This window comes from Neltuma alba, unplaced genomic scaffold (genome assembly GCF_004799145.2).
Source record: "Neltuma alba isolate B1F8T4 unplaced genomic scaffold, ASM479914v2 tig00010773_pilon, whole genome shotgun sequence".
Taxonomy (NCBI): Eukaryota; Viridiplantae; Streptophyta; class Magnoliopsida; order Fabales; family Fabaceae; genus Neltuma; species Neltuma alba.
Window position 1 is genome coordinate 124,075 of NW_021635595.1, and position 25,393 is coordinate 149,467.

At 30.9% G+C, this 25,393-nt stretch overlaps 2 protein-coding genes across 2 annotated transcripts; both read left to right on the forward strand.

The window, feature by feature from the left end:
- The first annotated feature begins 258 nt into the window (after positions 1-258).
- Positions 259-1,933, forward strand: LOC114758920 (zingipain-2-like). Its single transcript, XM_028948024.1, has 4 exons — positions 259-736; positions 1,086-1,318; positions 1,432-1,569; positions 1,661-1,933. Exons 1-4 carry the CDS (start codon positions 259-261, stop codon positions 1,931-1,933), a joined length of 1,122 nt encoding a protein of 373 aa, XP_028803857.1.
- Positions 1,934-14,774: 12,841 nt separating this feature from the next.
- On the forward strand, positions 14,775-16,633 carry LOC114758925 (zingipain-1-like). The gene is made up of 4 exons (XM_028948029.1): positions 14,775-15,242; positions 15,393-15,625; positions 15,821-15,958; positions 16,355-16,633. The coding sequence occupies exons 1-4, from the start codon at positions 14,783-14,785 to the stop codon at positions 16,616-16,618; spliced, it is 1,095 nt and encodes a 364-aa protein (XP_028803862.1). The 5' UTR covers positions 14,775-14,782; the 3' UTR covers positions 16,619-16,633.
- The last annotated feature ends 8,760 nt before the right edge of the window (positions 16,634-25,393 follow it).

Consider the following 25,393-nt stretch of genomic DNA (forward strand, 5'->3'; position numbering starts at 1 on the left):
TAGTACATAGAAACATAATGCTCGTTCTTTAAAGTTTAAAAAAACCTTTAATGATTCAATCGTTCACGTTTTAAATAATACAAGAATGTTTGTATCGAACTCAAATCTGAAATGCTTAAAAAACTATATAATATAGTACTCACTTATCTAATGCCACCAATTATAGAGGGAAGGTGGCTCTATAAATACAGGACAGTTCTATGCAATAACCATAATACAAAAGCTCGATATCATTATACTACTAATGTTTAGTGCAAAATGAGTTCTCTTGTTAATAAGTTGGGCTTCCTTTTCTTGGTATGGTATTCTCTGGTTTGTCTCGCTTTTAGTCTACCTGATGAATATCCCATTTCAAACCTAGATCTGGATAAGTTCACTTCCGAGAAAGAAGTTTTCCAGCTACTCCAAATGTGGAAGACGGAGACTAAGCGAGATTACCAAACCCTAAAAGAGGAGGCACAAGGGTTTGAGATCTTCAAGGCCAATTTGAAGATTATTAGAGAGAAAAATGCAAAACGAAAGTCTCTCTACGACTATCGTTTGGGTTTGAACAAGTTCTCAGATATGAGTTATGAGGAGTTCAGCAAAATCTACTTACATGGGATGAAGCAATATATAACCGAAGGCAAAAAGGGCCATGTCGAGTTTAACAGTGGCTCATGTCCTAATGCACCTTCTTCATTAGATTGGAGGCAATCTGGAACTGTAACTTACGTGAAAGACCGAGGCTCATGCGGTAAGTAATCTATTCTTTGGTTAATTATAAATGTAAGAACTAATATATCAATTCATGCAAATTAATAAAATTAGTTAAGTTTATTATTTGTCATTATTGCATTAGTTTCCCTAAAATACTTTTATTGAATACAATTCCCTTTTTTTTATGCTAAATCAATAAGGAAAATTTGAAGAAAAATAATAATTATGAAAGACAAATGAGATTGAGGTTTTACGTTTAACACCAAAACAAACTCATTGACTATCTCTTGTATTTAAGATCAAAGGGAATATAACTTTGCTGTTTTTTCAATGACCTGATGGCATGATTCAGAAGCATAAATAATAACTCAAATTGATACTTATAGGAAGTTGTTGGGCATTCTCTGCAAGTGGGGCTATTGAAGGAATAACTCAAATAGTCACACAATGTCTTCCGAGCCTCTCCGAACAACAACTTGTGTCTTGTGACGGTTGTAGCGGTGGTTGTTCAGGAGGCTTTCATACAAACGGATTTCAATATGTCATCGATAATGGTGGTATAGCAACAGAAAGAGATTACCCTTACGCTGCTAACGATAGTACCTGTAACATCACATTGGTTCGTGCTCTTTGTCCAATTCCCCCTTGACATCTTATCTTACATATATATCTCGATTTCTGTACATTTATCATATCTTGAACCCTCTCTTTTGATATATTGACCAATCACAGGCAAAGAAGACATTTGCAACTATTGATGGCTATTATTGGGTAACATCTTTATCAGAAGACTCACTTTTTTGTGCTGCTGTTAACCAACCTATTAGTGTCGCCTTATATGCAGGCCCAGAATTTATGACATACCAAGGTGTAAGCCATATATATATCATAATAACTAATAGATCACCACTTTTAAGAAACATTTTGTGACTTGTAAAGTTGTCTTGTTTGGTTTTTACAGGGAATCTATGATGGAGCTAATGATTGCTCAAGTATGGATCCATGTTATATTAATCACTGTGTGTTAATTGTGGGATATGGTCCATGGGGTACTGGTCAAGATTACTGGATTGTGAAAAATTCATGGGGAACCTCTTGGGGACTCGACGGTTATATCTTGAGTAAGAGAAACAGTGGTAACGATTATGGAGTTTGTAACATAAATTGCTATGGCGCTTACCCGACCAAAAACAGTACATCAACAACACATTTGCAGCTTGATTCCTCTATGTGAAGTCATATTCATGTGTTAGTCGATGTGAGCCTTGCACATTAGCGTATGTGTATGTTTGTGTGCGTGCGTGTGTGCGCGTGCGTGCGAGCGTGCGTGCGTGCGTGCCTTTCAATAATGCTCATGTAAGCATTGGTTATGAATAAAAGCTCTACTTTTGCTTCAACTTTCGCGCTAGTAAATTTTTAGGTCTTGAATAAACGCTCTTGCATTTTGTGTTCTTTATTTCGATAGTTAATGAATCGGTTTCAAATGGAATTACCAGGGTCTTTTATATACTCCTCTGGTCCTATTTATAGGACGGAGCGGGAGGACATTTTTTTGTCTTTTTTATAGGGCACTGAGAGAAATTTTTTTGTATAGACGTAGAATTTTACCTCTCATTTATTATTGTATTGATTTTGTTTACATAAAATAGAATGTATATTAAATAGGGATAAAGGTAGAAAGTTATTATATTTAAATGAGAGTTAATAAAGTTTAAAGTTTTTCCTAGTTATGTAAAACATGCCAAAAGTGCCTTATAAATAAAATCAAAGGAGTAGATACCAATTCGCATATGGTTCTTGATCTTTAGGCTTTGTAACATAAGCTCAAAGCAAAAATGTAGGCATGGGGACGAGAACCTCGAGATATTAAAATGACCAAGGCCCAAAGCAAAAAATGAAATGAGGCAAAGGTAATTTATTGTTTTTTTGGGCCGGCAAAAGGTAGTTTATTTTAGGAAAAATGACAGACAAAGAAAGTAGAATATATGATATTTCAATTTAGGAAGCTAAGAAAATATAATAACAGAGAGAAGTCTTTTCCAAATTGAAATTTTGAAATTCAATAAAACGACAAAAAACCCTTTGTCTTTTTTTTCCTTTAAAGCTCAACCCTCACTGGTGGTTGGCCACTGCCAGCGACTGGCCATCGACGGCCGGCAGCAGCCACCGGGCACCGATGCCAGCCACCGATGCGGTGTCTGCCGGTGGAGCTTTTTTGGTCACAGCTTTTTTTTTTTAACTATGTGAGAATATTGCAAGAAAGTAGTGAGGGTGGGATTTGATCCCACTACCCCTTGGCCAGTTGGGCCAACAAAAGGAAAGATGACTATTGGGCCATCAAAAACTTTTTAACCTTATAATACAAACAAAAATATAAGTTGACTTTTCTGCTGTTACTCCAGCTGTGACAACAATTTATCTAGGAATGACAACTCTTAATTGAAAAATAACAAGTCTAAATTTGATATATCATGTTATGTATCAGGAAAAATGACACATCTTAATTGAGAAATAACATGTGTATTAAAAAATATATGTCTTAAAAATGACACATCTTTACTGGAAAATAACACATTTTTAGTGGAAAATGACAACAATTTATTTGGGAATATACATGTTATTTCATGTTATGTATCAAGAAAAGACACATTATTAATTTGAAGTTTAGACATGTTATTTTTCAGTAAAGACTTGTCATTTTTAATTAATGTACATGCTATTTCTTATTATGTACCCAGAAAAGTTGCTTTGTTAATATCAAATTTAGACTTGTTATTTCTCAATTAAGACATGTCATTCTCACATAAATTGTTATCATTTTTAATTAATGCATATGTTATTTCATGTTATGTATCAGAAAAAGACACATTGTTAATCTCAAGTTTAGATTTATCATTTTCTTGTAAAGACATGTCATTTTCAAATAAATTATTGTTATTTTTAATTAATATACATGCTATTTCTTGTTATGTATCAGAAAAAGTTACTTTGTTAATATCAAATTTAGACTTGTTATTTCTTAATTAAGACATGTCATTCCCACATAAATTGTTGTCATTTTTAATTAATGCACATGTTATTTCATGTTATGTATCAGGAAAAGACATATTATTAATTTCAAGTCTAGACGTGTCATTTTCAAATAAATTATTGTCATTTTTAATTAATGTATATGCTATTTCTTCTTATATATCAGGAAAAGTTGCTTTGTTAATATCAAATTTAAACTTGTTATTTCTCAATTAAGACTTGTCATCCTCATATAAATTGTTGTTACGGGCTGGAGTCACAGCAAAAGAATCAACTTATATTTTTATTTGCATTATAAGGTTAAGAAGTTTTTGATAGCCCAATGGTTATCTTCTTTTTTGTTGACCCAAATGACTAAGGGATAGTAGGATCAAATCCCACCCCACCACTTTCTTGCAATATTCTCACATGGTAAAAAAAAAACTGTGATGAAAAAAGCTCCACCAGCAACCACCGCATCAGTGGCTAGCGCTGACGCCCGGTGGCTGTTGCTGGCCACCAGTGAGGGCTGAGCTTTTTTTTTAAAAAAAAAAAAAGGCAAAGAGCATTTTTGTCATTTTACTGAATTTTAAAATTCCAATATGGGAAGGACTTCCCTCTCTATCATTACATTTCCTTAGCTTTCCAAATTGGAATATCATATATTTCACCTTTTTTATCTGTCATTTTCCCTTTATTTTATTCTCTCTGCTTTTTAACATTTAAATATTATTTTTTATTTAAGATTTGAATATTATTTTGTTCATTTCTACCTTGTTGCTTCCCTCTTCGTCTCTCCAAAAAAATAAAAAAACAAGAAATGGGGCTAATTCATGGGATTGTAAACGGACGGTTCAGATCGCCAGATAAGAGCGCAGCGTTCTTATAAGCGCGTGCCTGCATGGGGCGTTTTAATCTGTTGACGTGATGGATGGCTGAGATTAAACAAGTTAAGACGCCGTCGGTCTTCCTGTGCGCGCCCTTAAGTGCAGTAAAATTGCGTTATTTTTGACCGTGAGATTCATCCAAATGGTGAGGAAGGCGTTGCAGGAGGATTTTGCAAAACGGTGCGTTGGCAATTATAGCCCCATTATTTAAACACGAGGGGGGCGGGGGAGTTTGCTTAAAATGGCCTGCTTGAAAATCTTTTCAGTAAAACATTCCTGAAATTTGTTTAAGGATGTACTCATTTTCAGGAAGTGCAACTCCTTTTTTTAGCTTTATGTAATATATTTTTAATTATATGCAAATGCCTTTAATTGAAGATATGTTGTACGTAGTTAAAAAATATAGTACTCTTAAATAATTTTTAAACTGGTACTTTTAAATAATTTTTCCAATATTCCTCTTAAATAATTTTTAAACTGGTAGAGTACTTTTAAATAACTCTTCCAAAACAAGTCGATCTCTTTTGTTGGGAGTCTCACCAATAATAAGATATTACCATTGGAAATGAAAAAACAAAGAGAAAAGGCATGTCTAAACCAACAGCCTGAGCCAACTTATTAATTATTAATAAATAGATAGGACAAAACAACTGAGCGTTAAAGCGCATCAATATCTTGAAATATTTTATCAGATACATTCAATATCCTGAAATATTTTATGATCATCCAGTACTTTAAGGTATTTTTCTAACATATCCGGCATTTTAAAATGTTTAGATGTATCTAACACTCTAAAATATAAGTATATCCAACATATACTAAAATATTTTTTGATGTATCTAACACTAAAGTAAAAAAAAAACTTTTAAAAAGTTAGATAAACCACAAAATATTTAAGGATACTGAATATACCTTAATCTAATAACTAAAATACAATAACATAAAGCAAGAAAACACAAGAAACATGTGCTGGATTCCGAGGTCATAATTTTATAGGAGCGTTGCGCAATAAGAAGAAAAGGACAATAAAGAAGACCCATAGAAAAGAGACATTGCAACTCTCATGGCTTTGTTTTATTATTTAAAAATTGTTAACTCATCGAGTAACATGGACCAGGGCCCCACGAATCATGTTGTTTTTTTAATACTCCTCTGATCTTATTTATAGAGTAGAGAGAGAAATTTTTTTGTCCTATTTATAAGTCACTTCATTAAATTTTCAGTGTAAAAATACTATTTTATCTTTCATTTATTATAGTGTAAGTAGATATCTCTTTTGAAAGTTGTATATATTAAATATGGGTAAAGTTGAAAAAGTGTTATATTTTAATAGAGAGTTAATGCATTTTAAGGTTTTTCTTGATCTGTGCCAAATATGCTAGAAGTGCTTTATAAATAAAACGAGAGGAGTATGCTTTTTGACGCATTTATTACTCATGGAGTAATAAATCCTTTTTAATAAATGTTGTTTAATTCGTTTTCTAAATCTCTCATTTAATAAATTTTAAAGATTAAAACTAAAATATTATCAAATTTTAGAAACTAAAAATAATATTAACTCTCGTTATTATATGAAAAATTAAAATGGGAAGATCAGAAAGGCACTTTTGGAAAAAGTGCATTTCATTAAACTTTGCAATATTTTATTTGACTAAAAAAATCTTAACTTGTTTCTTGTATTTAATAATAAAGGGAGCATGCTATACTTGTTATCCGCACAGACATTAAATTAACTGTTTTGTTAATGATGATTTATCAATATATATGTAAGAGCAATATCATTTAGTATTCATAGAACCAAGCCATTGATCGGCTCTTATAAACTATAATTAATTAAATTATATTGCCCTTTTAGATAAGCATGGAATCAGCCGTCCTTTCTCCCCGCCCGTTATATTATTTTATTTGAGAAAGGGACGATTTTATGAAGCAAATTGATATACGTTTTGCTGGTCTAAAAAAAAATTGATATACGTTTCGAAAGAGAGGTTTTTATAATTTAGGTAAAATTGGAAGGTAGTTAATGTAATTTACCCTAAAATTTTAACGGCCATGGTGATCTCATATGTGTGGCTGTCAAACCACCTTTCCTTTCCATTATAAATTGTCAATACATGACAACAAAACAGCTGACAACGTATATTTTAGCTATGTCGAGCTATTTTTCGAAATTGGACTATAACCTATATAAATGTAAATTAAAAGAGAATCCCAGAAAAATATTTTAAAATTTTAAAATTTTAAATCAGTTATATTTACTATCTTACAACACATTTTCATAGTCATTCTTGATTTGAAATTTTAAAATTTTGAAGATTTTTTTTAGAATTCTCCCTAAACTAAACGTGCGTGAATAATAAGCAGAATATTTTAAGACCAAGACAATGTTTGGCGTTAGCATCCAACAATGGACCACCTCAACAAAAGATGTCCATGAATAGTGGTTATGGTTGAGAGCATGTTTAACTATCTTCCAACAATGGACCAGCTAAATAAAAGTAATAAATTTTCAAAACAAACATCTCAATTAACTCCTAAATTTAGGAGAGTAATAAAGTAATGGATGACCTAATGAATTCCCAAAGACGTGGTGGACCACCAAGAGAATTTATAGCGCAAAGAATTTGCATGGACTCAAATCTCAAACCATTGATACAATTTAAGATAAGTTTTTGAAGAAACTCTATAAGATATTCCTCCTATCCTTAATGCAGGGCTTAATTTGAAAGTTGGTGTTAGTTCTATGTATAAGAACTATTTCACATATTTATCAATTTTTTTAAAAATTAATTCTATTGATATTTCTTTAACAATAATCAAGAAGGAGATGAAGGGAGCGAATCAAGGATGATAATTAGAGTGTTTTAAAAAAAATCTCATATTAACTAATTTAACTAATGTTATTAAATTACTCAAATTAGTTAATTAAGTCTTACACTAAGAATCATAGAAGTAGAATTTTAATGGCTGATTTCGTATACGGGGATGACTTTACATGCATGTGAATTAAAGACTATGTGGGTTGAGATCTTGTGACCTATGAAGTCGTGGATTCCAACCCTTTATAAAAAGTTTAATGACTAACGAGTGCATTAAGGCAAAAATGATCAATTAGTGAGATCTTGTCTTTTCTTTTGGTTCTTGTGACTTGTGAGCACTAGGAAGGAGAGGTGACCGACATATGTGAAAAACTAAATGAACATCATTTATCCCACTCTGGGCTTATTTTGTACTCTCCCCTTTGTATTCTTTCTTATAATTGTTCCCTCCTCTCTAATTATTATTAACCAATAACAAATATCAGATAAATGGAAATGGACATTGGGCTTGGCCCGTTAATTCATCAAGGGTGTCCATTGTGCTTGGCCCGTTAAACACATATATCTGGAACAAGAGGTTGTCATTTTCCAAGTGGTCCAGAAGAGAGTGATTATAAACTAATTTTAGTATTAATCATTGTTGCCTCCACAATTAACAAATACATATATGATCAACCTTCTGCTAAATCATTGCTAAAAAACATTTAAAACTTGGAATCAGTCAATGACTAAATGACTACCTACCTTTTGTCAATAAATATGTTCATCGATTAAACTACATTATTATCTGCGAATCAATTATTAATCACTCTAATAGCATTATCTTCAAAGGGAATGACATCAGATAAATATGAAAATTTTAAAATTTGCGCGGTCTATATATTTTCTGAACAAGATCATATCATCATCAGGATGTGACTATATATATGAAACATTGCTATAGAAGAACAGCAATCCAAACGCTTCATAAGTGAACAATGACTTCTCTTATTAAGTTGCTCCTCCTCGTCTCTCTCTGGTGTTTTCTGATTTCTCCCACTTCTTGTATTTCTAATGAAATTTCCACTTTGAGCCAAGATCTAGATAAATTCGTTACAGAGAAAGAAGTCTACCAACTATTTCAAAAGTGGAAGACGGTGTTCGAGCAAGAATACCAAACCCTAGAAGAGGAGGTAAAGAGGTTTGAGATTTTCAAAAGCAATTTGAAATATATCAACGAGAAAAATGCAAAAGCAACGTCATCGTACACCTTGGGCTTGAACAAGTTTTCAGACATGAGTTATGAGGAGTTTAGTAAAATCTATTTACATGAGACGGAAGATCCCATAATAAATAGCGACAAAGGCGAAACGGTGTCAAATAGCGAATCCTGTCCCGATGCACCTTCTTCCTTGGATTGGAGGTTGTCTGGAGCTGTAACTTATGTTAAAGACCAACTCCGATGTGGTAAGTAAGATTTTTGTGTGTTTTTTTTTAAATACGCTGATTGAATCATGCAGCATAACTAAGCAAGATTTTGATACATGTTTGTAGGAAGTTGTTGGGCATTTTCTGCAACTGGAGCCATTGAAGGAATACATCAAATAGTCACACAATGTCTTCCAAGCCTTTCTGAACAACAACTCGTGTCTTGTGACAAATATAGCACAGGTTGTGACGGAGGGTCATATGTTGGAGCATTTCAATATGTCATTGACAATGGTGGTGTTGCCACGGAAAGAGATTATCCTTATATAGGTGACAATAGTACCTGTAATTCCACACTGGTAAGTGTTTTCCAGTCCTATGACATATTGCTTTAATTTCATTGATTGTATAGTTTTTAACTTGTTTTGGATCATATTTTTATCTAGGCAAGGAAGGTCTATACAACTATTGATGACTACAAGTTTTGGTGGCGGACGCCTATATCAGAAAATTCTCTTTATTGTGATGTTGCTAGGCAGCCCGTTAGTGTTTCCATATATGCAAGCCAAGATTTTATGTTCTATCAGAATGTAAGCCATATATATGTATCTTCATTATACATCCACACGCAACTACTTGGTCCTTGCAGCAAAATACATTTTTAACATTAAGGATTGTTTACTTTTCAGGGAATCTTTAGCGGGGATGATTGCTCAAACATCAGCTCGTCATGTATCCATAATCATGCCGTATTGATCGTAGGATATGGTTCTGATGCTGGTCAAGAGTATTGGATTGTTAAAAATTCGTGGGCATCCACATGGGGATTAAATGGTTACATCTTGATCAAAAGAAACACTGGTGTCACTCAAGGAGTGTGCAACATAAATTGTTCTGGTGGTTACCCAATCAAAAGGAGAAGAGACACCAGATCTGTTAATTTGAAGCATGATTATTCCTCCTCCATATGAAGTCCTCCTCGTACTATCAAACAAAGCCAACCAACATATATACATATATATATATATATAGAGAGAGAGAGAGAGTTGTGTCTGGAGCTTTGCAAACTATATTTGTATGGGGAGTAATTAAGCGGCAAATGATTTGCCTTTATAAATAAAGTTTATGAAAGTATTAAATATCAATAAGGCTAACTGTTATGCTGAAGAAAAACACAATCAGAAGAACGCATATTGCATAAATATCCCTATGAAGGTCTGCATATTAATTAGTTGGGGAGTTAATTTTAGTTTTAGATATAAGACATCAATATTTCTATTTTTCATATTTATTATTTTATTTAAACTACTCTGATAATTAGAATTTTTTTGTTTAACATCAAAATTATGTTGGTAATGAATTAAAAAACAGTGGTGTTTGAGAAAAGTTAGTATACATCACTTTTTTTTTTAATAAATATCGAATTCATAAAATTTTTTAATTCATCTAAATTAGTTAATTAGTTACTTCAGAGAAAATATATCAATCAACTGCATATGCGGTGTGTGAAATTTGTAAACAACACTTCTTACAAAAATAAATTTGTTGTTGTAAAATTACAAATTAAAATATCTTAGCCCAGTAATGAGCACAAGGTACTGGTCATTATGATAAGCATTTAATGTTAGTGTTTTAATTTTTCTTTTTTCATAAATCCCTATTTTTTATTTAAACTTAACATTCAAAAGATTCCTTTTCTACCTTCTATATATGTTTTTATATGAAAAAAATATTAATTATAAAACTAAACCATCGATAATTCAATTAAATGAAGAAACATTTTATGTTCATCTGTTGAATTAATGAAAGCAGATCCAATTTTCCACATGATTCATCTTCCTTCTTTGAAAGATGCTCTCTTTTAAATATTTAGTTTTATTTTTGAGGTCATTAGTCAATAAGCTTTCTATGTTTGATTGATTATACATAGATAAATGAAGAAATGGCAGATTGATTTTAACCAATAAAGGAACATATGACTAAGACTGAGTTTAAAGGGAAACTTTTACATAGAGGCACCTCTGTAGTGGGTAAGTGAGAGTTCCAGCAATCCTGTTATGTGTGTGTGTGTGTGTGTATTAATTACACTGTGTTAATTTACTGCAACAAATAAAGCGTGCTTTGTTTGTTATTGATTTAAATTAAAACTTCCAATCAGCTAATTTAGTGCCAAACTTTTGTCAATATATATGTTCTTAACAAATAAAGCATGCGCCTATGATTTTTTTTAATAATTGATTTAAAACTTGAATAAGTCGATTCAGTACCTAACTTTTGTCAATATGTATGTATTCAATTAAACCATTTTATTATGTGCAAATCAATTATTGATTACTCTAATAACATTATCTGCAAAAGTAATAACATTGTGAGTTTGTGACCACTTATATTTATCATGAAAAAAATATGTGCGTGTATTAAATCTTATCGGATCGTTTTACTTATAAATTGCAAGGTCTCTCTCACCTGACTCTTTATATAAGGCTCATCTATACACAAAAATATTTTAGGTTAATAATAATCCATTCTGTTCTTATCTGAATGACGACTTCCCTTGTAAGTTGTAACCAAGTCACTATTAATGAAATTAGGAAAATTAATTAAAATTATTTAAATATTAAAAAATTGGAAAAAAATTAATTATTTGACCCCTATACTTTGACTCAATTCCCTAAATAAATCGGTACAAGCCAGTCCTTATAATTTTGACTTGGATAAATTCAGTCCATAAACTTTAAATCAATACAACTCGATCCCTATAACTTCAATTATTTAAAATATCAGTTCCTAAGCTTCAAAATATAACTTTTTTATTGACATAACTCATGACTCATGAGATCATTACACTCTTTAGAGAGGATTCGAATTCGAATTCGAATTCAAGACCTCACACTTAAGAAAGCTTAGGGGGAGAGAGAGAGGCACTTAGTGTTATTTCTGGGTTACAAGGTTTTGACTTTAAAAAACTAACGTTAGTTTTAATAATTTTATTTTTAAAAATGCAGGGACCAACACTAATACAAATGAAAGAATAATGCCACAGAACTCCTCGATAAAACAAAACGCTGCTCAACGGACATCCTATCGATTTTCCTAGCCCTGTATTTTTATTATTTAATTAATTTCTTGCCTAATTTTTTATTTGTCTTTTATCTTTTGTTTTTAACAAAAGCAATACATTCATAAAAGAATACAAAGATATTTATAAAATAAAGCTGTCATGTTAAGTGGATATAAAAATGTGACTCCTTTATCAGGAAATGCTTTATTTATCAAAACCACAAAGCATCCAATTAATGTGGCTCTATCGATAACGCATTTTTTTTCTTGCAATATGGGCTATTTTAGATTTGAATATTGTTGGGTTTTAGATATGAGATCCCTCTCCAATAATTCTGCGGTAGTTTTCTCAATTCATAAACCTCAAATCAAAGGCATTGCTTAACAATAATCAAATTCCTTCCATTGACGAAACATAGTTGGTGGATATATAGTTAATGTTTCAAAATGGAATTACTTGTGCAATATGATCACATTATTTTATTTAATTTTCTAGCTATCCACTTGACGTGGCAGACAATGACTTATGCATACATATATAAATTCTTTCGGTCCTAAATATAAAAGTTTGATATCTAATTTTTAAATATTATAAAAATTAATTTTTTTATTTATAATAAATATGTGTTGATTTATCTAAAATATTCTTTTGATCATTATTATTATGAAAATTTCCTTTATATATGCAATCAATAAGAATAATTCAAAAAAAAAATTTATAAATTTTGGAAACAAAGTAAATTCTCGTTGCTCCCATTATTAAAAGAAGACAATTGTTACGTTGATATATCAATTTATTATTAATATATGCGCCAATCAATTCTTGATTACTTCAACATCAATAGCTCCAAATAGATAAGACATAATGTGACCACGTGTAGCTATAAGCCTATATATCCTCCAAAAATGGACAACCGAAGTAAAACAAAACGTGAGAGAATTGATATTGGATATATTACATAGAAGACGAATATACACCTGGTTAATTTATTTAACTTCTTTGCCAATGGTTAATTTATTTATCATAATGACTAGATAACACACTGTCCATAATTTAATAATTGTACAGTATGCTCGACATTTTATATGTTATACTTCATGTGGGAGAATATTGAATAAGGATTTAATTGCTGGTAAAAAAAAAAGAATAAGGATTTAATTAGAGGACAATTATTCACAACGTTAATTAATATATGTTATAAAATCCGGATTTTATTATCAGTTACTAGTAATAAAACTCATTTATCAAATTTTCTGCCATGTTAAAAAACATACACACCCTAGCTATTCGTAGGATGAATTGGGTAAGTGAGTTTCTTTCACCGGTATAGGATGACGAAAAAACTAATTGGAAGAATTTATTGTGATATTTCAAGAGTGATACAAGGAATAATTATCTAGCTGTAAATACTGTCAAATGATCTTTCGTTCCCATTATAAAATGTCAAGACGTGACTACAAAACAACCTAAAACAGACAACCTATACTTTAGTTATATCTTTCAAAAAAAGGACCAACCTATATGAAAGTAAATTAAACGTGCTTGAATAATAAACAAAAGACAAGACAATCTCTAATTAAAAAAAACAAAGACCAGACAATGGGACCATAGTTAGCTGTCAGCCTATCCTCTGAAAATGGACCACCGATGTAAAACGAAACGTGAGAGTTTTAATATTGAATAAATGCCTAGAAGACAATATACATATGGTTAATTAATTTATAACAAAAATATATTATAAGATATATATTTTATGAGTCATAAACGATGCATCATTTATCAAAGTACATGCAACGAATAAAAATAATATAGCTCAATTCACAAGCGGAATTATTCCGGATATTCCTTTATTTGATAGAGGAATGATTAGCTAGTATCTTTCATAATTAACAATTACATTTTATGCTGCGTCTTAATCCATTTTAACCAGTGGTCTCGTGTTCAAGTTGTGTTAAAAACTTGTTAGAAAAGTTTGCTGTCCACCAGTGATTCTACAAAACTCGATTTAGATTAGTCAGTTGTTTGATACCTGGCAATATGATCTAGGAAAAATATTGGACATCATGTGGCCCACAGGGTTATAAAAAGATAATTTATTTTAACGAATAAAAATTTATTGCCTAGCTTTTGTCAATATGTACGTAAATTAACTAAAATATTTTATTATGTTCCAATCAGTTTATTGATTATTAGCACTAATATATCCAAAGGAAATGACAATGTAACTACCTCCCGCATTTACTTATCGAAGGAGGTCCCTCACTGGTTTGGCAATATGCGAGAGACTTGTCTAATTGTCTATAAACAATAATATATATTACGTTAAAAACCTTGTTGCTCCCACAATAAATAAATTAAATGCATATTTTGTTTGTTAAGTTGTTTTCATTTATTGTGACAAATAAAAACGTGCATGATTTATTATGGGAGATTAAAAAAATTAAACCAGTCAATTCATTTGTCATTACCTAACTTTTGTTAATATGTACGCATATCAATCAAACCATTTTATTATGCGCGAATCAATTCTTAATGAACCTAATAACATTATCTTTGACATATTGCAGTATATATTATGAAAACATATATAGTTTTTCAAAAGAAAAAAATTAATTAAATCAAATTACTTATATTCATTAAGTTAAGTTCTTCGATCATATCTACTATTTTGCTAGTATTAGTTGTTAAAATGGATATGTGCACTTGTAAATTTACTTATAAACTTAATTTATATAAGCAATTTGAACCAAGTTTGATCCCTTTTTTTTTTCTTTTTAACATTATTGAGTTGATATACTTATAAATAGCTGGATCTCTAACCTGGGTCTATAAAACAGAGTCATCCATACCCAAGAATACAACGTCAGTAACCTTTTCCCTTTCGGGCTCTTATTTGAACTATGGCTTCCCTTGTAACCAAGTTACTCTTCCTTTTGTTTATCTGTTCCTTGATATGCCTCTCTTGTTGTATCCCTAGCGATGAGCTTGACAGGTTCACTTCAGAGAAAGAAGTCTTGGAACTGTTCAAACTGTGGCAGAAGGAACACGGACGAGAGTATGAGAATCTGAGAGAGGAAGCCAAGAGATTTGAGATCTTCAAAGAGAACTTGAAGATTATCAAAGAGACAAACGCTAAAAGAGAATCACCTTACCACGCTCGTCTGGGTCTCAACAAGTTTGCAGATTTGAGCTACGAGGAGTTCAGTAAAATTTTCTTACCTGAGTTGGAAGTGATAACCCAAGACAACCTCAAAGAACAAAATACAGAGTTCACCGATGTTCCATGTGACTACATGCCTCCTTCCATTAATTGGAAGAAAAAAGGAGCTGTCACTAAAGTGAAAAATCAAAGGCAATGTGGTGAGTTTTGACGTTCTTGTTCTAAAGACCAAAACTAACATGAGTTTTTTAAGGTTTCATTTCTTTGGATATGTACACATAGAAACATCTATATATATATATATATATATATATATAAACACTGATTTTGTAGAATATTGATTGTATCAGGAAGTTGTTGGGCATTTGCTGCTACGGCAGCCATGGAAGGACTTAATGCAATAGTGACAGGAAGGCACAGTGTAAGTCTTTCTGAGCAACAACTAGTAGATTGTGTTGACACAGCCAAGGGTTGTGATGGAGGATGGCCATACCGTGTATTTGAATGGGTTGCCAAAAATGGAATTGTCAAAGAAGCTGATTATCTCTATACTGCTACAAATGACACTTGCAAACCCACCAAGGTCTACTTCCTTTTTACCACTACTATTACCTTAGCAAGTTCCATTTTCATGTTTTTCTTTAGGCGTCCTATGTGATTAAATAAACTCAAGATGCTTTTAATTGACGTGTCAATTTTGGCTTATGTGGCTGTGCATGATTCAGTTGGTTTTCTTGGTCTAACTTTGTTTATTTGTGATCTCGATCGTGTGGAACAGGAAGAACAGAATGCACTCACTTTGACTGGTTATGAAAATGTGACTTGGTACTCAGAAAAAGCTTTAACTTGCGCTACCGCAAATCAGCCGATTACCGTGGTTCTGGAAGCCAAAGATGAATTTCGATTTTACGAGGGTGTAAGTCTCATCTCCATGCCATTACGTATAATCTCTCGTGTTCTAAAGAAAAGTTTAAAAAGAGAGTCCAATTTTAAAAGACTATTTTACTTAGCCTCCTGCGTGTCAAGCCCTCCGTAGGTACCTATTTTTGAGGTCATAAGGTGCTCTCACTCAAAAACTAGTCAAGAGAGCTTCTTGAACTTGTAAATTACACTTCAAATGTGAGACTTCGTGATGTAGAACTCATAACATCATATATTCACACACACACACACACACACACACTATTCACAGGATAATAGAGTTCATATGATGTTTGTAGTTCTTACACGGTTTTTTTAAAACTCAGATTATTGATCCAAAATTGCCACATAACTTTTTTTTTGGTATTTTTTTGTCCTTTCACATGGTCAGGGAATATTTGAGGGGGAAAACTGCACAGGCACGATTAGAACCAATCATGCTGTGACAATCGTAGGATATGATTCGGTTGGAGATGAAGACTATTGGATTGTTAGAAATTCATGGGGACAAGATTGGGGTCTCAAGGGTTACATCTATATCAAACGAAACTCAAGTAGCACTCTTGGTCTTGGAGTATGTGGACTTGCTGTTCGTGGTGCTTACCCTACAAAGGAGAAACTACCTGTGAAGTCTGAATATTACTCCTCTATATGAAGTGGCCCACTTCAAGTTATTCTCCTTTGTAACAGTTTTATTTAAATAAGCCAGGCGACGTATTAGGAAATATGACGCCTGGCATTGTGAGTGTGTTTAAATATAACAAAACTATGTGTAGATATAGTTTTGTTGGACCTTTTGAGTTTCTCACCCTATATACGTGTGATTATACATAAATAAAATTTGAGACTATTCGTATCGAGGTAAAAATTTATAATGTAATGGCAGAAATTAGGTCAAGCTAAGTCAAATCGATTTTGTTTGTTTTAACTTTTAAATAGGGTCTCAAATTCTAATTTTATTAACGGAACGCCATCATACACTGGAAGAGTTTCTTCTTCATTTCGGGACTGCAAGGGTTTAAGTTACTATCTCCGGTACTAAATATAAAGTATAGATGGAGACTTAATTTGGTTCTAAATATAAGACTATAATCTATTTTGCTTCTCATATTTATTTATTTTCCCTTCCATGATGATTACACATATTAAAAGGTTTTTATTTTAATGCACATAATTAACAAGAATACTTTAAGAGAAGACAATACCCACTTATTATAAATAACTAACTTAATTGATTTTTTTTTAATATTCACAAATTAGTTATCTAGCTTATATACTAAAAACCAGAGGTAGTACTAAATAATGCTATCTTTTATCCTTAATATAAGGCCTAATTTACTAATTTGGAGAGATTAAGAAAGTTAATAATTAACATTATTAACAGGAAGAGGCAAGATTGCTATGATTAAAACTTTCAAGACAAATTTGTACTCAAAAAAACTTTCAAGTGCAAAATGCTCCTGCAAATAGAAAACTTCTAAGACAAATTTGCACTTTGACCTTTTATAAAATCAAAGGATTTTAAATGAAATCTCGTCTTGATAAAAACAAAAAAAAACTAAAAGCCTTATGTTTTACTTTCTTAATAGATATGGATTCCGCACTACGTGTATTTTACTACGTTGTGTGATTTTTATTGTAGGAGGTTGTCAGGCCCTCGCATCAGCGGGAGCCGTTGAAGGAATTAACAAGATAGCCAACGATACACTTGTGTCGTGTGATCTTTAGAACTCTCGCTGTAAAGGAGGCTATGCCAACAGAGCATTCGAATATGTCGCCAACTGATAACAATCAGAGTATTTTGGGAACTGAATAAACTCCTGTGTTATTTTTATACTGAAAATGATTCCATACAGAAAAATGCGCAAGTCCGCAATGCATATAATGGACCACACCTACTGGACTACCCCTAATGGCCTTAACCGAATAAAGCAGGCCCAACAACTAACAAAATAATACCTGTCCCGTCCCAAAGTGATCGGGACCGGGACTAACCTACCGAGGCAGGACAATTCCGAGATGAGATAAAATGCTAAACGGGACGGGACGGGACGCAGGACGGGATTGTCTCGTCCCAGGATATATAAAAAAAATTTACAAATCTTAAAATATACTTAAAAAAAAAACAGATACCCTATTAAATATCATTCCTGAATCATCTCCCTCTCGGTCTCTCCATCTCCAGCCTCCAGTGACCTCCTCCTTCTCGCCTTCGCTCTGTTTATTGTCAGTCTCCCCGCCAACGGTCGCCCTCTACTCCGCTGCTGGTCATTATCTTTCTTGCCTCTGCTCTCAAGGTCGCCGTTTATTCTTGCCTGCCTCCCTGCCGTTAGCTCATTCCTTGTTTATTCTCGCCTTTAGCTCCCCATCGTGAATGGCCGCTCACTCTCCCCCTGCCGTCACGTCGCCGTAAGCTCATTCCTTGTTGCCGTCGGTGTGCTGTGACTCTAAGGTTACGTTTGGTAGAAAGCATTGAAAATGAGGGATTGAGATTGGGATTACAATTGAAAAAATCTATTAAGAGAGTGTTTAGTATAAGAGATTGTTTGATATATGAGATTAGTCAAAGCTATGTATATGGGATTAGAGAATACCATGGGGGAAGTGGTATTCCCCAATCCCACCTTTATGAGCATACCTAATCCCATATAACAAACAATTATTCATACTAAGTACTATTTTAATGATTTTTTCAATTGCAATCCCAATCCCAATCCCTCATTTTCAATGCTTCGTACCAAACGGGACCTAAGTCTCTGATTGCATCGCTGTTTCTCGCCCTGTCTCTCCTCACAATCGCCAGCTCTGAACTCCTTGTCAGCCTGTCACCGTGATTCCTTCTTGCCTTCGATCTGAACTGTCCCCACATCACCTGAAACCTGAATCAATTCATCGAGGCTTGCAGTCGCAGGTAAACTGTCTGGATCTCTGTTCAAGTCACATTCCATGTTTTTTTTTTCTTTTTCTAATTCATGATCTAGGCTTGGATTGTTAATCAAGTGTTGTGGTTATTAAAATAATTAAATCTGTGATGTTAATGTTGCTACGAATGAAGCAATTAGGAAATTATTTAAATGAAGAGGTGAAGGATGGACAGATGCTTAGTCTAAACTCTAAAGCATTCTTTGTGTCTCCATCTGTGGCGTCAGGTTAATGGCAGCAGAAATTTAAACTGAAAGTGCAATTTGTTTACAATTTGAAAGTCCAATCTTTTCGAAGGCCCAAACTTGACATTACTGTTTTCGGCTCCAAGCAATCTTTTAGGCCCAAAAAAATGAAACATGAAGAAAATATAAGACGGGCCCATTAGAAAACTGAATTGAAGCTGAAGGGAGGAAAAGGGAATTACGGGACATCCCGGTCCCGTCCCTGTTCATCGGAACAGGACCGGGACGGACTTGTCCCGGTCCTATCCCATCCTATGAACACGCCTATATTTAATACCAACAATGGTGGAATTGCCTTTGAGGCTGATTGTCCTTATATAAAAGCCAATGGTACCTGCGACCAAAAAGTCAGCATTAGCTGTCCCTTTCTTTTTAACTGATATTGTTCTTTACTTTTGTAGATTATTGCTTCTTATTCTTCTATTGCCTGACTCCGGTTCTGCTTTTTGTTTTATGAAACAGGACAACGAGAAAGGTGTTACTATTGATGGCTATCAAAATGTTACACCCTTATCGGAAAATTCTCTCTTTTGTGCTGTTGCTAAACAGCCTCTTAGCGTTTATGTGTATGCTGGCAGCTATGGCTTTCGATGCTACAAGGGTGTAAGGCATATATCTATGTGTCCGTGTGTCTCCATGACTACTATTAGCTATATACTACCTCTCGTGTATGATATAAGAGCTAATTAACTAATTTAGTGAGATTAGTGGAGTTATGTTGGTCATTTATAGTAAACAGATATTGGCTTCTTAAAAATACCATTATTAATCATGTGTATTTGAATACTCATTAGTAGTAACTCCTTAACATGTCCAACTATAATGGGTGTGTTTAGATTAGCAATGGCAAAACTAATTTTTATTCCAACTAATATTTGCAAATTTAAATTAGAGTAAAAGTAAGTTAGTATAATGTAATTTATGTTTGAATTGATGTTTATGAAAAGTTAGTTAAAAAAGCTTAAACTTGTTTGGATGATTAATAAAAAAATAAGTTTAATTTAGATATAAAAGGACTAAAAAGGACATTAATTTTATTGAATAGTATTGTTTATATGATATTAATGTGATAATTGTTAAATTATAATTATAAAATAAAAATAGGGAAAATCCTAATTAAATCCTGCTGAAATACTTAAATTTAAATTGAGGCCTACACTTTTAACAAATTCTTAATTAGGACATAAGACCTAATTAGGAATTGCTGAATATTGTTAAATAACTATAATGCCCCTCTTTAGTTAAAAATGAAAATTGATTATTTTATCCCTCTAAAGTGGTTCATCATATCTTGTTATTAATATTTAGACAAAAAAATATAAATAATTTTTTAGTGTTTGAAATTTCGTAATATAACTAAAATCTTCAAAATATTTTCATAAAAAATTTCAAATTATAATATAAGTAATCTTTAAATAAATATTTTTTTCAGGTTGTAAATATTTATTTTAAAATTTTAAAATATTTTAATTATAATAAAAATTTAATATTAAATCGTAATCATTTACGTTTTCAGTTAGATCCAACATTGTTTAAATAAATAAAACTAACGTTAATTATAAAAACTGAAAATAAAAAAATTTATTTAAACTTTACTTATATTTATAATTTTACTTATATTTGTAATTTAACATGTTTTATTAAAAAAATTTTAATAGTGTAAGTTATATATACAAATTTCAAACATCGTAAAATTACTTATATGTTTTTTGGTCTAAAAAAAATCATAAGAGATGAAGAATTACTTGGGAGAGGTATATTAATCAATTTTTTTTTTAATTGAAGAAGGGCATTCTGGTTATTTAACAACATTAAGAAATCCTAATTAGGTCTCATGGCCTAATTAGGAATTTGCTAAAAGTACAAGCCTAAATATGAATTTAGGTATTTCGACTGGATTTAATTGGGATTCTCCCATAAAAATATTGGTTAGTGAGAAAATTTTGAAAATACACTATAGAATATTAAATATATGTAATGAATAAACATGAATATGAATTAAGTAATTTATTTAGCTTCCTTAATCTCTTTAAATCAGTTTATTGGGGTCTTATATTAAAGAGCAATAAGTAGTATATCATATGTATACAATTTGATAAATTCAAAAAAAAAAAAATTAAAATAATTAAATTTTATTAGGTAATTTCTTCTTGAAAAAAAATCAAATTATTGGGTCAAGATAGAACCCACTTAAATACTCTTATCTTTCTTCTCATTCTTGTTGTTTTTTCTCTCCACGTTGCTAATGGAAAATGCTCAAATTTTGAACTTGGTTTGCAACTGACTTTTTCTCCAAAAACTCATTTGAGAAAAAGCTAATCCAAATAAGCATCATTGTAAAAATAAGCCACGAATTGTGGTTACACACTGTCCCATGCATGTTTGGAGTTGCTAGCGGCATTCCAAACACAGCAAGGGATTACTTAAGGGTAAAATAAATAATATTAAAGACAAAATAAATTGAATTATTATATTTAGAACTAATTGAATGTGAAACTAGCTTTTATATTAAGGACCAAAAGTAGTACATAGATGAGCATTGACTAATTTTTTGAAATTTAATTAATATCTACAAACAGGTAATTAATTAAATGTGTGTGATTAAAGCTAATTATGCATGAGTTTGGATTCTGAAAAACCATTTTGCATATACTTATTTTTAATTTTTAATTTGATACTTGTGTATTTTTTTCCCTTAATTAAATACTTTAATTTTACTTTGTTAGCACCATTAGCTCCTGTACAAAAGCTAACAATGCTAACAGAGAAAGGTTATAGGGCAAGTGGTGGCAACAGAGCAAAATTAAATTGTTCAATGAAGAGAAGAAGAGTACATGTATCGAATTAAAATTTGAAAAAAAAATATAGCTACATGCAAAATAATTTTTCCTTTGAATTCGATGGTTCATAATGCACGAATAGTTCAGATAACAATGTATAAAATCTAAAGATTTGGTCTTTGATAGAGTTCAATGGCACGATCCATCTAACCAACTCCACCTAGTGAGATAAAGTTTGGTTGTTATCGTCATCTAACTTTATATCAGAACTTAATTTAATTTTTTAATTTTGTAAAGTATCTTTTCAATTCTTTACTCCTAACATTGTTAGATTTCATTGACAAAGAAATGTTGATGGTAAAATTCTAAATTCTGACACTGCTTATTTTAACACTTTTTCTATTTATTGTTTTATTTATTTCAGATAAAAATTAAAAATAAAAATACATTCTGCATGGCTCAAATCTAGCGACTTATTAGGATGAGTCAATTTTGAATTTGAATATATATTTAAAAAAACACTAATTCCTTACGTTCTGATATCTTAAATAAAAAAGTAAGATTATAAAATAAAATAGGATATAAGAATTTTAAATAAAATATAAACACTTGTATTTTTTAAACATGGAGAGATCCATTTGGCTTGATCAACACTAGTTTTGCAAGCGAAAGTTAAAGTTATTTACTTCAACATGAACATATACATGGGCTCTTTGATGGGAGAAGCTGCTCAATCATTGGACCTGATCGTGATATTCACATTCAATGTGCTCTTATTATTTGAGTAAAATGTTCAAGATGTTTTCTTGAAAAGAAAAGTGAATCCTGGATGTGAGAAATTGCTCAAGCATTGGCAAATACCATTATTGTCAAACTCGTGAGTTAACTCTTTGAATTTAATGTTTTTATGTTTTTAGTTGGTAAAAATGTGTTAATTCACTTTTAAACTTGTTCTAGTTATATCGAGAAGAACGCTGAATGAGGTCATTGAACGAGACCTCCTAATCAACAACATATCTAAGGATTGGGTTGTTGACAGAGCACGATGGCGTCGTGTGATTCATGTAGCCGACCCCACCTAGTGGGATAAGGCTTGTTGTTTGTTTAAACTTGTTCTAGTTATATACTAAGTTGAACTTGCAAGTTTACTCACTATGTTCACTATTTTTCTATTTTTAACTTACAAAATCGTGTCAACATGCTCTTAAACTTGTACTAATTCTTTTTAAATTTGATTATGCTTGGTGACTTTATATGTGAATTTCAGAAAAAAAAATAGTTGTTAAATATGATCAATTATGAATGTTGATAAATTAAATTCAATTATTTAGATTTAATATATATTTAAATAAAATTATTTTTATTTTTATATTTTAATTATTTAAATACATACTTTTAATACTGATTTATTAATAAAAATCAACTCTGACGAGTTTAAGATTAGAGTTTATATCCTCACTATGAGTTTTGCTTAAACTCGAGTGTGACAAGTTAAAGGCAAATATAATAATTAGGCATGATTAACGTACTGATTTGGATTCTCACAGAATATCCTCTTTCTCACTTTTTTCAAGAATATCCCTTCTCCACCTTTAGATTAATTAAAATAATGGATGGTTAATATATCATATTTTATAAAACTATTAATAATTTGAATTTATTTATCCATATTTTAATAATATTATAATAATTTTTATAAGATATTACATCTGAATGGTCCAATTTTTTGATGTAAGGTTGAAGAAGGAATTCAGAGATGAAAAAGAAATGGAGGATTTTTTTAACAAAAAGAAGAATTTAAAAAGTTACATTCTTTTTTTTTTTTTTGGCCAACACTTAATTTTATATACTTGAGATGCCTATTACCGATCAAATCTAGACAAGGGTATTTCTTTTTTAAAAATGATTTACCCTTTCATTAACTCTTATTAATTATATTTTTAGTTTTTTAAAAATTTAAAAGTATACTTTTAATCCTTTAACTTTATAAAAGTTTTCATTTTGATCTTTTAACTTTATTTAAAAGGTATATTTTTAGTCCTATATGCATAAAAATATTAATAAAAAATGGTGACATTGAGATCTTAAATATCAATAAAATATTCTCAAATATTGGTATATTAAGTTTCATTTTTGAAATTACCATGATGGTTAAGGGCTAATAATTTTGGGATTAAAAGATTAAAAATATATTTTAAAATTTAATGACCAAACTGAAACCTAATATAAACTTAAAGCATCAAATTCAAATATGTATACTTGTGTCTTTTCAAAATTTAAAAGTGCATCAAAATTTTTAAAAAAAAATAAATAGATTAAGAACATCAGAATAAATGCCTAAGTCTTCTCCAGAAATAAATGCGTAAATGAAGCGAATTTGGCGTTAGTTGTCATTATAGGAAATGGTATAAGGAATGTGTAACATAGGCCAGATGTAATATGGGAATGTGTCAATTTTAATTAAATCATGATTATATTTTAATTTAAACTTGAAGGGAATATGGAATGTAAGATTCAATTTATACGATTAAAATCAATCTAAATTTAGTTATAAAAAAATCTATCCACAATTTTAAATTGTTATCTATAATTTAAAATTAACTTTTTTATTGCGTTGACATCTATTTGATAAAGATAGCCTAATTTTTTATTTTCCTTTTTTCTTGAAGCAGAGATTAGAGGTTTAAGTTTAAGTAGTTACCCTTTGTTGGAATGGAAAGAAAATGAGGGAAGAAAGAAAACCAGAGAAGAAAATAAGGAGAGGAATTAGTTTTTCTTTATTTGGATGAAGAGAGAAAAGTGAGCCGAAAGAAAAATAGGAGAGGAAATAGAGTATGGGACTCACATCATTTTCTCTTCAATTTTTTTCTCTAATGTCAAAAGAAAATGAGAAGAAAACTCACATTTCTCGTACACTCTCCCTCATATTATGTGAATAAATGCATATTTGCTTTAGTGCAATTTTTATGATATTTTATAATTTAACAATATTATCTCACTGCAGCCAAATTTCAAGCCAACATATAAACTCTATTTTTTAACATTCAATGTAATACTCAAACTTCGTACTATCTATACACACACATACACATATATATATCTCCATCTCTTTCAACTTTTATGATAAATTTTTATTAAATAATAATTTTAAATAATATATATTTTATTTATTTTCTTTTATTATATTTAATTTAAAAAATTATCCGCGTTTTATTTTCTATTAAAAGGAACATTTTTCATTAAACTATTTTATTTTTAAATATAATAATATGATAATTTTTTAATTAATTTTATTTTAAATTATTTAATAATATTAATGTTCATATAATTTTTTTATTGTGATATTTAATTTGGTTTTAAAAATAACATATTTTGAGATAAGGATGTTTTAGTCATTGATATATTTTCTCATTTTCTTTCCTCTTTATTTTCTCTTATTCATGCAAACAAAGTGGATAGTGATATTTTTCTTCAGTTTTCTCT

What these genes read in the sequence shown, in the direction of transcription:
- LOC114758925 (XM_028948029.1), top strand. Translation starts at nt 14,783, where the DNA reads ATGGCTTCCCTTGTAACCAAGTTACTCTTCCTTTTGTTTATCTGTTCC. An exon ending in GAAAAATCAAAGGCAATGTG is followed by an intron (nt 15,243 to 15,392) that starts GTGAGTTTTGAC and finishes TGATTGTATCAG; the next exon opens with GAAGTTGTTGGGCATTTGCT. An exon ending in AATTTCGATTTTACGAGGGT is followed by an intron (nt 15,959 to 16,354) that starts GTAAGTCTCATC and finishes TCACATGGTCAG; the next exon opens with GGAATATTTGAGGGGGAAAA.
- LOC114758920 (XM_028948024.1), top strand. Translation starts at nt 259, where the DNA reads ATGAGTTCTCTTGTTAATAAGTTGGGCTTCCTTTTCTTGGTATGGTAT. An exon ending in GAAAGACCGAGGCTCATGCG is followed by an intron (nt 737 to 1,085) that starts GTAAGTAATCTA and finishes TGATACTTATAG; the next exon opens with GAAGTTGTTGGGCATTCTCT. An exon ending in AATTTATGACATACCAAGGT is followed by an intron (nt 1,570 to 1,660) that starts GTAAGCCATATA and finishes TGGTTTTTACAG; the next exon opens with GGAATCTATGATGGAGCTAA.